This window comes from Ochotona princeps, chromosome 12 (genome assembly GCF_030435755.1).
Source record: "Ochotona princeps isolate mOchPri1 chromosome 12, mOchPri1.hap1, whole genome shotgun sequence".
NCBI lineage: Eukaryota > Metazoa > Chordata > Mammalia > Lagomorpha > Ochotonidae > Ochotona > Ochotona princeps.
Genome location: NC_080843.1, coordinates 1,567,038 through 1,577,247, shown reverse-complemented (window position 1 = coordinate 1,577,247; position 10,210 = coordinate 1,567,038). Strand labels below are relative to the sequence as shown.

Genomic DNA, 10,210 nt, shown 5'->3' with positions numbered 1-10,210 from the left:
TCAGAAGTGTCCTGGGGCAACGTGGCGGTGTTTCTCACGCCAGCCCAGCCCAGCACACCGCGGACACTCAGAAGTGTCCTGGGAGACACCCTGTAACATCAGCCATCAAGAGTGTCCCAGAGGTCCTGGCAAAACACGATGCTTTCTTTGGGAGTGTTTGCCATGCCTGTAGAAATAAGAAAGTACCTGGAGCCATCCTCAGAGCCATTTGGATGAAGGGGTAGAGCAGAGTGTGGGAGGAGGAAGACAAGCGTCTCCCAAGAAGGGTCCTGGGGTCCCACGCTGCAGCCCAGGGCTGACTCAGGGCCACCACACGCACCTGCCTGCTCACCTTCATCTCCTCCCTCGTTCCATCAGCCTGGCAGCATTCAGAGATGCACACCTTGGCAGGGCTTTGGTATGGGGTGAAGCTTGCTTGCGACACCCAGATCTCACTCCGGGGTGCCAGGTTTCCTTCTCCAGCTTCCTGCTAGTGTCCTGCCCACAGGCAGCAGGTGATGCCCAATCACTCAAATCCCTGCCACTGGACTCCAGACCGGATGCCCAGTCCAGCCTTGGCATCTTGAGAGCAAATAGCAGAGGGCAGATCTCTGCCTCTTTCTATGTCTTTGCCTTTCAAATAAATAAAATATATATATTTTAAACTAGGCAACTGCAATGGCTGAATTTGTGACCCATTCCTCAGTATCAGCCCTATTGCACAACTTTAAGTTCTATTACCTCACTTTATACACCCCGCAAGTTACAAAATGTCTTCTACACAGATTTTTGTGTTATACAGAACACCTTTTTTAAAAAAAAAAAAAAAAGATTTATTTTTATTGGAAAGTCGTATATACAGACAGCAGAAAGACAGAGGAAGATCTTTCGTCCACTAATTCACTGCCCAAGTGGCCGCAATGGCCAGAGCTGAGCCAAGCCAAAGCCAGGAGCCAGGAGCCCGGAGATGTTTCCAGGTCTCCCATGCGGGTGCAGAGTCCCAAGGCTTTGTGCCATCCTCTACTGCTTTCCCAGGCCACAGGCAGGGAGCTGGATGGGAAATGGAGCAGCCAGGATATGAACCAGCACCCATATGGGATCGTGGCACATGCAAGGCAAGCTGGGCCTTACAAAACAATTCGTAAGGACTTAGTGTTACTCATTTCCATTTGCCCTGAAGCTAGTCCAGTGTCTAGGAAATGAGAAGCATATGAGTAGGAAAGACAGAGTTGAATGGCTATATGGGTGGGCAGGTGAATGGATGATGGAGGGACGGATGGAAGCATGGACGGCTAGACAGATGATGGAGGGAGGGAGGATGGATGAGTGGATGGCTGGATGGATGATGGAGGGATGGATGGATGAGTGGATGGAAGATGAATGCAGCTGAAGAGGTATTTTTTCTCTTTCTGTACATTCCTCCAAGTTTATGATTCTGGTTTAGAATTATGCATAAAGATGACCCAAGTTTCACAGGCCTCAGAGAGGCTTTATGCCTTGCCCAATGGCACAAGAGTATAGCTGGCAGGGTTTCTTGCAGGCAACAGAATGGGTCTTGGGTCAGTCAGCCAAGACTATGAGGATGGACAGTCAGGACGGCTAAGTCCTAGGATTTACAGTTCCAACGTGAATACAAGGGTGCCGGAAATAGACACAAGCCAAGATGCAGGTGTTGCTCATGCAAGGGCCAAGGAGAGCCAAGGAGAGCAATAGACTCACCTGAGAGTCATCCGATGCCCTGCCATGTTCTCAAGCCTGAGAAAGACCAGCTACCTGCCACCACCACAACCCGCATTCCTGATGCTTCTAAACCACCATGGTGGCTGGTGCTCAGCACAGGTGGGATAGGGTCCATCCACTGCAGCCAGTCTCTCCCAGGGACTTCGTGGTGGGCTCTAGAAGGGGATGGTAGTTTTGACTGGGGAAGAATGGCTCTTTGAAATGCACCTGTGGCCACTGAGCCCAGACATGCCTGCAGCAACCAGGACTGTGCACACAGTGAGCTAAGGGGCAGTTTCTGGAACAAAGACTTGGAAAGTCCAGAACAATGAGAGGCTCTGAGAACATGGGGACACGGGAAGGAGGCTGCATAGAACTGTCCACGGACAGACATGCCACTGACCGATGTGTGCATAGAGCTGTCCATGGACAGACATGCCACTGACCGATGTGTGCATAGAGCTGTCCATGGACAGACATGCCACTGACCGATGTGTGCATAGAGCTGTCCATGGACAGACATGCCACTGACCGATGTGTGCATAGAGCTGTCCATGGACAGACATGCCACTGACCGATGTGTGCATAGAGCTGTCCATGGACAGACATGCCACTGACCGATGTGTGCATAGAGCTGTCCATGGACAGACATGCCACTGACCGATGTGTGTATAGAGCTGTCCATGGACAGACATGCCACTGACCGATGTGTGTATAGAGCTGATTCTATTCAGCTGCACTGAACAGTGTCACCAAATGATTCCTAACTGGTGCTTAGCTTGGCTTATGTTGCATAACAGTAGATGAATCCAAGGAGTTGCCAAGCAGATGGGAGCTTTCCAAGGGCTGGGAAGATGGGGTTGGGATGGACACGGTGCAGTGGTGCTCATGCAGGCCACTCGACCATTCTTTCCCAAATGAGGACCCGGTGGGCTTCCAGCGAGGCCCTGCATTCCCAGGCAGAGTGCCTGGGTTGTGTCCGGAGCTGCTTCCAGCACCAGCCCCCTGCAAGTGTACACTGCACTGCACACAGGAGACCCCGAGTGAAAAATCAGCAAACGGAAACCAGCAAGGATCGAAGACATGCCTAATGAGAAAATACTCATAATCCAAAAAAGTATAAAAATGTTCAACATCATTAGGGAAATGCAAATAAAGTGTACTTCATACTTAAAGGAATCAAGCAGAAAGCTCATCGACAGTGAATGCGGCTGGGCTGAGGGTGGGAGGCCCGGGGCAGGGGGACCGCGGACACTGCTTTACAGGAGGCCCGGGGCAGGGGGACCGTGGACACCGCGTTACGGGAGGCCCAGGGCAGGGGGACCGTGGACACCATGTTACGGCTCACCACCCTGTAGGAACACACGGCTCACCATCCTCCCAGACCATCCTGTAGGAACACACAGCTCACCATCCTCCCAGACCACCCTGTAGGAACACACGGCTCACCGTCCTCCCAGACCACCCTGTAGGAACACACGGCTCACCGTCCTCCCAGACCACCCTGTAGGAACACACGGCTCACCGTCCTCCCAGACCACCCTGTAGGAACACACGGCTCACCGTCCTCCCAGACCACCCTGTAGGAACACACGGCTCACCGTCCTCCCAGACCACCCTGTAGGAACACACGGCTCACCGTCCTCCCAGACCACCCTGTAGGAACACACGGCTCACCGTCCTCCCAGACCACCCTGTGTGGAGCACACAGCTCACCATCCTCCCAGTCCCTGTGTGGAGCACACAGCTCACCATCCTCCCAGGCCCTGTGTGGAACACATGGCTCACCATCCTCCCAGGCCATCCTGTAGGAACACACAGCTCACCATCCCCTTTCCAGACCACCCTGTGTGGAACACACAGCCCGCCATTCCCCCTCCCAGGCCATCCTGTAGGAGCACACGGCTCTGAGTGAATCAATCCTAAGTGGACTTGACATGCTCAGTAGTTGCTGTGGGGTGCCACAGGGCTAATGTTTCATTCCAGCTCCCTCGTTTTCCTGTTAACTACTGTCACTAAGGAAAGCAAAGCTCTTGTCTGTGTTGTCCTTGATGGATGTCTCCTGGCCTGAGCCATGTCAGGTGAGCTGGGAAGAGCAGCCTCACATTCAGTGACACACCTGTTCTCCATCACATTTCAGTTGAGTTTAACTGAAGCCTGGACCACAATGGACAAACACCTGCACATGTCTGCCCCGTGAGCAAGCATCAGGACGCAGCTCCCTGTCTTCCTGCTCTCGATGGCATAGCTGGGATCAGGGCTGGCACCTTGAATGCCAGGCACCCATTCTTCATCTCGACTCCTCCTGCACCCAACAGGTGCGCGAGACTGGTGGACCCTCAGCTGTGACCCACAGAGGGAGGGAGGAAGGTACAGCAATCCCCGAGACCCCTGTCCCCCAGCCGAGGACTCTCACTCGGCAGAAGTGAAGAATAAACATGCTCTAGGCACGCAGAGCTCACAAGTTTATTGGCGACTTGTGCGGGAACCTTTCCTTCCAGTGCCTCTGTGGCCGTACTAGTGACAAATTCATAAAAACTTCATTTTTATACAAATAGTTTTATTACAAATTTGAATTCTTAGGAAATACATCTTTAGAGAAATGACATGAAGGGCCTTAGTAGTCTTGAGAACATACCCGGGGACCTGTGGGTGCTGCCAGTCTGGGCACAGCTTGGGAAGGCTCACAGGGGCCCCCGGGCCCAGGCACGGGCACTCGGGTTCCGCGGGGCGCGGTTCCTGGAGCCAGCGGTGGGATGAGGAATGCTGACAGAGGCCTGCTGGGTCACTGCTGTGCGGGGTGGCTCCGTGCTGTGAAGTGGGCACTGAAGCCCTGACCAGGGTAGGCACGGAATAGGAGCGTGGGGTCCACAGACACACCACTGCAGCAACCCGGCTCTGGCTTTGGTGAGACAGAATTTTTGGTTTCAAGGTGAACATTTAGCACCCTCGTGTGTTAAGACCCGGGTGGCAGGGCCGCGAGGTGTCAGAGGCAGAACCCACCAGAACTTCACCTCCACAGTGGGCCAGGGGAGAGGGGACGCTATGACCTGGTCTGCTGACAACTATATAAATTACTAAAATATATATATATATTTATATATACTTAATTTCTGGCTACTTTTGGACCGTCTGTATTCCACAGGAAAGTTGTGATTTCAGCAGAAGCTGCCGCAAAGCACCACACGGAGCACAGACACTCGGTTTAGACCGGGCTTGGGGTCTGCCTGCGAGCCCGCGCTACACCTGGAGGTGCACGCACCGTCTGCGCGTCACCCGGGTCCCTGGCTGGACAGTGACATCCACACACATGTGTAACAGGGCCGGGGGCTGATGGGCTGGGGACAGGCTGGAGACGGGCAGTGAGACACGCGGAAGGCCAGGCACCTCCTAGCACCTTGTGTTTGCTGATGGAGCTGTCACTTCACACATCAGCGCACCGGACTGTGGGAGACATTGCCATTTTATTGCATCCAAAGTGCCACTGTGGAAAGCTTATCACTGCCTGTTCTCCTTCAGCAAGCAGAGGCCAACGAAGCGGGTGTGTTAGTTACGCAGATCCCTATAAGGCACTTTATAGTTTTCATACTGGACAGTGAGGTACACAGGATACATTTCTAGGGTTCATGGTTGTTAAAAAAAAAAAGGAGGAGGAGGAGTAGCACCATGATGTGACGTCAGCTGAGAGCATGGCTCCCTCATGTTCTTCTCATGCACACTTGGCACCGACTGACATGTGTGCGCAGCTCCCCTGCCTTCAGGGTGGACGGCGTGGGCTTCCTGCAACACAGTGCAGACGGGCCGTCAGTGTGCCCCGCTGCCCACCGCAGCCACGGACCCGGCCCCTCCTACTAACACTCACCACCCAACTCCGCCCTCCCTGAGCAGGCACCTTCTGGGAGTCCGAGCAGCCACCCAGTCCCAGGTGCTGGAGCTGAGACCCCACCTCCAGGTGCACCCCTGCTGGTGGTGTTCCAGCTGCAGCACCCACAGCAGCACCCATCCTGAGACCCCACCTCCAGGTGCACCCCTGCTGGTGGTGTTCCAGCTGCAGCACCCACAGCAGCACCCATCCTGAGACCCCACCTCCAGGTGCACCCCTGCTGGTGGTGTTCCAGCTGCAGCAACCCACAGCAGCACCCATCCTGAGACCCCACCTACAGCTCCCACAACTCCACTTTTCCTCTTCTCTCCTCCAACCCCTCCAGGGCAGGAGAGACACCATCTTTCGCAGCCCTCCCAAGCAAGCACTGAGTGAATGAGCATTCCCCATCAGGGAATAATGCAGTGGAAGACAAAGGAGACCTGCAAGTGCTCTGAGAGCCTCCGATGGACTCGTGGGCAGATGGCATCACCACATGCTCGGGGACCCAAGTGGTTCCCGCTCTAGGAAACCACCTGGCTTGATGGTGGAAAGGTGGGCTCTCAACTAAGATTAGTGCTGACCAAGTGCCACTCAGGGAGCCAGAGAGAAAGCTATGTCCCAAAATGAAAGTTGCTGGTTTTAGCAACTTTCAGCGAAAATTCCTGAAACCCCTCCCCCAATTTTCTAAATGAATGGGATTTTTCCCTAATTTCATCTGAGAAGGCATTTTAGCTGGTTCAGAAAAACCTGACTGTTGCCTATTGACCCTGTTGCAGGAGTGGGCAGCAGCCAGGACATGACCAGGTGAGCCCATTTCCACCTGCAATGGTGAGATTCCACCTGCAGCACCAGCTTTCAGACGCTCAGGAAGCCCTCCACAAGCCATGGGTCCAGCACCGGCATGAGGACCATGTCTGCGTGCCTTTGGCCAGCAGTGCTGGCGAGGGACACGCTTACAGTGGCAGTCACTGCTCTTCCTTCTGGGGTGGGACACACTGACTCAGAGAATGAAGGGCAGGAGCCGGGCACCCGTGCTGCGCACTGAAGGTGGGGCGGGATGGGGGGCTGGCCGGCCTCCACTCAGCAAGGCCGGTGGCCTGGAGGGGTGACATTCTGATAACGTAAGAGGAAGGAGGGGCAGCTCCCATCACATTGGGCTGCAGGAACACACAGGATTCTGGGGCCTTTTCAGAACCCACCCAGCGTGTGCTCTGCCACAGCACAGCCAACAGGCCACTTGCCATGCCCATCTCACTGATGATACGCCAACCACCCTAGCAGGAGCACTCAACAACCCTCATCACATTCCAGTCCATGCACAGTGAGACAGACAGGAGGCTTCAGCTGCGCCCCAAGGTCTGCCTTCAAAAGCCATCCAGGCTGTCAGAGACGCCTGACAGGGCAGGAGGTAAAGGCATGGAGGCCCTGGGCCCAGGGGAGAGGGGTGCTCACTCACTTGAACATCTCGCTTCTCTCGATGGTGGCGAGCCAGAAGCTGTATGCGTTGGCGTAGTAGTTGCAGGTCCCACGGCCATGGCACTCGATGAACGGTGCACTTCTAAACTCTTCCAGACAGGAGCCGGGGGAAGCAAGGGCTTGGCCGGAACCTTCGGCGCCGGCACTGGTGTGCTGTTGACCAGAGAGGAACCAGCGTCACAGATAGTCTCCAGGCACCTCGTGCGTCACCGGGCAGCACCCACTGTGCCCACATGCCCGTCCCTGAGGGCTGGACAGGCTGTGCTGGAACCAGCGGGCGGCTCCCCACAAGAGGAGGCAACCAGTCCGGAGTCTCAGAGCACAGAGGGATACCAAAGCCCGACCTAACACACGGCATGAAACACCAGCCAATGTGCGGTCAACAGCGGTACCAACTGACAGGAAAGCTGACTCCCACATTTGCCACTTGGAAGGCACAAGATGGTACAGAATAATCACCAGCCTTTATTTTCTTTAGAGAGAACTGACACTAAGCAGTGATGCTCACTGGACTGCATCTCAGCCTAGGGGACCCAAGTGGGCCCACAGCACCTATCCCGACGGACCAACACACTGAGGCCGTTACCGGGCAGCCCTGGGACACCACCAGTGGGGGTGACAAATGTGACCTCCACAAGCTCAGAGCTGTCAGGGACCTGTGGGGACCTGTCAACGCCATGCAGCCCAGGCCAGGTTCCCGGGGCCTGCACACCAGAGCCTCCTCCCATCCACTCCTGGCTTTGGGCAATGAGGGCTCCTCCCTGGTGCAGATCTAGGGTTCCAGGCGAGGGGTAGAGCTGCCCCCAGACCGTGTGATTGCTGAGTCAGGAACTGCACCTGCCCTGGAGTGCAAACTACCTGCTCAGCTCGGGATCAGGGCCTTGGCCACCCCTGGACTGCCATCCTGTGAGTGGCACCCAGAATGCCACATGGGGCTGCTGCCTTGCCCTGCCCACCATGGTGGCTGGCTTGGACACATGGATTTGTGACAGTGCCAGGCACCCAGCCCAGCACACACTTCTAGAAGACATCCATCATGGTTTTAGCCAGAGTTTTACTATGTGGTTTGACAGCATCACCCCCACACTTACCATCACGAAGGAATAGCCGATCCATAGCGAGGACCAGCCGTTGGGGCACGGTGGGATCTGGATGGTCTGGCTGTGCACGGCCATCACCATGGCCGGGGCCTCACACACAGCGCACCTGCAAAGCAGGGAGAAAGTTCAGTGCGGCATGGGGGCGGAGCTCAGCCCCCACCCTGGACTTGGGCTCAACGGGGCACTGGGCACTGGGCGCTGCCACGCACAGCTGCTGCTAAAACACCTGGCGTGGATGGAGCTCCCATGTGGGTTTTGACCACCTGTTCTATAGGAGCACCACGTGTGTTTGTGCCCTTGAAGCTCAACGTCCACATGAGCCTCTGTCAGCACCTGTTCCAGGCCAAGGCCAGGGTCAACAGGCCAGCTGTGCTGATCTGGGGTCTTGCCTATGCATGGCCTGAGGCGGTTGGCATCCCTATAGCTGAAGTGGCCTCGCACAGGACACCATCTGAGGCTCACTCAGTTTCAGGGTCGGGACTACACCCAAATGGACCAACACCTCACCTGCTCCCCTCAGGGCCCTCTTCAAGGTGGGACAGTGCTGAACACTGGCAGTAACCTAGTGGTAGTGCAGTCACAGCAGGAATGTGGTGCTAACCTGCCGATGTCTGACTCCATTGCTAGCAAGTACGCTTGAGTGAGTGGGACCACCTGTGTGGAAATGGACAGGAAGCAGGCAGAGGGCCGGTGTGGCCGTGCCATCTCCTGGGTGACACGGCTCCTGGAGCTGGCCCTGCACACCTGCCACCACGCTCCTGCAGACTCAGGCTGCCTTGGGGACAGTGAGACTCGGCAGACACAGGGTCGTAGGGTGAAGCCCCGTGCCCAATTCCCCACGCTGTTTCTGGAGAAATCCAGGTCAGGCTGGTTGTGCCAGACCTGGCACCAGAACCCAGCCTTGCTGGGCTGGCAGTGGAACGGTCAGGAGTCTCTCCATGCTCTGTGGCCTGCAGATGGCCCCGCTCCTGGCAGGCTCCCCCATCCCAGCCCTGTTTAAAGTGAAGGGTTCTATGCCAATGATCGCTTCAGGAAGGACGCTTTAGGACCTGCCCAAAGACAGACCTGGGTCAATGGAAACCAGCACACACAGGACAGAAGAGGGCACCCAGAACCCTCGCACTTGCCTGGGACGTGACCTGGGAGGGCCCCCAACGTGGGATTCCCAGGGGTGCACACAGGAAGAAGGCAAAGCCCTGGCACAATCTGTTTCTGGTAGAACTAAGAGTGAGAGTTGGCATGTGGTGCACTAAGCTGACACCCTACACGGGAGTGCCAGTTCTAGCCGTGGCTACTCTGCTCCCATCAGCTCCCTGCCTGTGCAGGCAGCAGGGCCTAACCCGTAGCTTGGTCCCTACCACCCACATGGGAGTCCCAGATGGAATTCTGGATTCCTGGCCTTAACTTGGACCAGTTCCAGCTGCTGTGGCCATTTGGGGAGTCAATAGCAGATAAAAGATATCTCTTTTCTTTCTCCCCCATCTCCATTCCTCTGCCTTTCAAATCAATCAATCAACAAAATAGCACATCCCCTGTGTCATCAGCCAAATCAAGGTCAAGGGTCAGCGCTATCAAGAAGGAAAACGGAAATGATACAGACGAGCAGTCACTGTCTACCTGTGGTCCAAGGAAAGCTAGAAAGAGAAAGTTGCAGAAGTTGTTAGTCAGATGGGAAGCTTAGAGCAGCACAGGCAACACACACCCACAGCAGGCCTCCCCCAGCCCCCTGGCTCCAGGGGCTCCCTCAGTAAAGGCGGGGTCCCCGGGGCCCTTCCCCAACCCACCAACCCCCTCCCTGCGGCGCGCTTGCTGGCAACCATGTTCAGCGGCCACTCCTTTCAGAAGGGCTTGGCTCTCCCCAAGCAGAGTCACCCTGAGCCCCATCACACTATGCCAGGTCAACGTGCAAGAGGGCATGGACAGAACTGCCCCTTACTCAGGGGCCACTCCATGAGCAGACTGCGGGGCACAGCTGAGCAAGTGGCTATGACTGGAAGGCAGTGGCCAAGGCAGCCCAAGCCTGGACTCGCCAGTCCTCATGACTCAGACCTCCCAGCCCCTGCTCTGCTAC

At 55.9% G+C, this 10,210-nt stretch overlaps 1 protein-coding gene across 1 annotated transcript in view; it reads right to left on the bottom strand.

Annotated features, from left to right (window-relative positions):
• Positions 1-5,143: 5,143 nt before the first annotated feature.
• Positions 5,144-10,210, bottom strand: part of COL4A1 (collagen type IV alpha 1 chain) — a 105,444-nt gene continuing 100,377 nt past the window's right edge. Inside the window, exons 50-52 of the mRNA XM_058671005.1 lie at positions 8,131-8,245; positions 7,020-7,192; positions 5,144-5,478 (exon numbers count right to left, since the gene is read on the bottom strand). Of these exons, the coding sequence (XP_058526988.1) occupies positions 5,397-5,478; positions 7,020-7,192; positions 8,131-8,245 (370 nt within the window). The 3' untranslated portion in view covers positions 5,144-5,396. The remainder of the gene's footprint in view (positions 5,479-7,019; positions 7,193-8,130; positions 8,246-10,210) is intronic.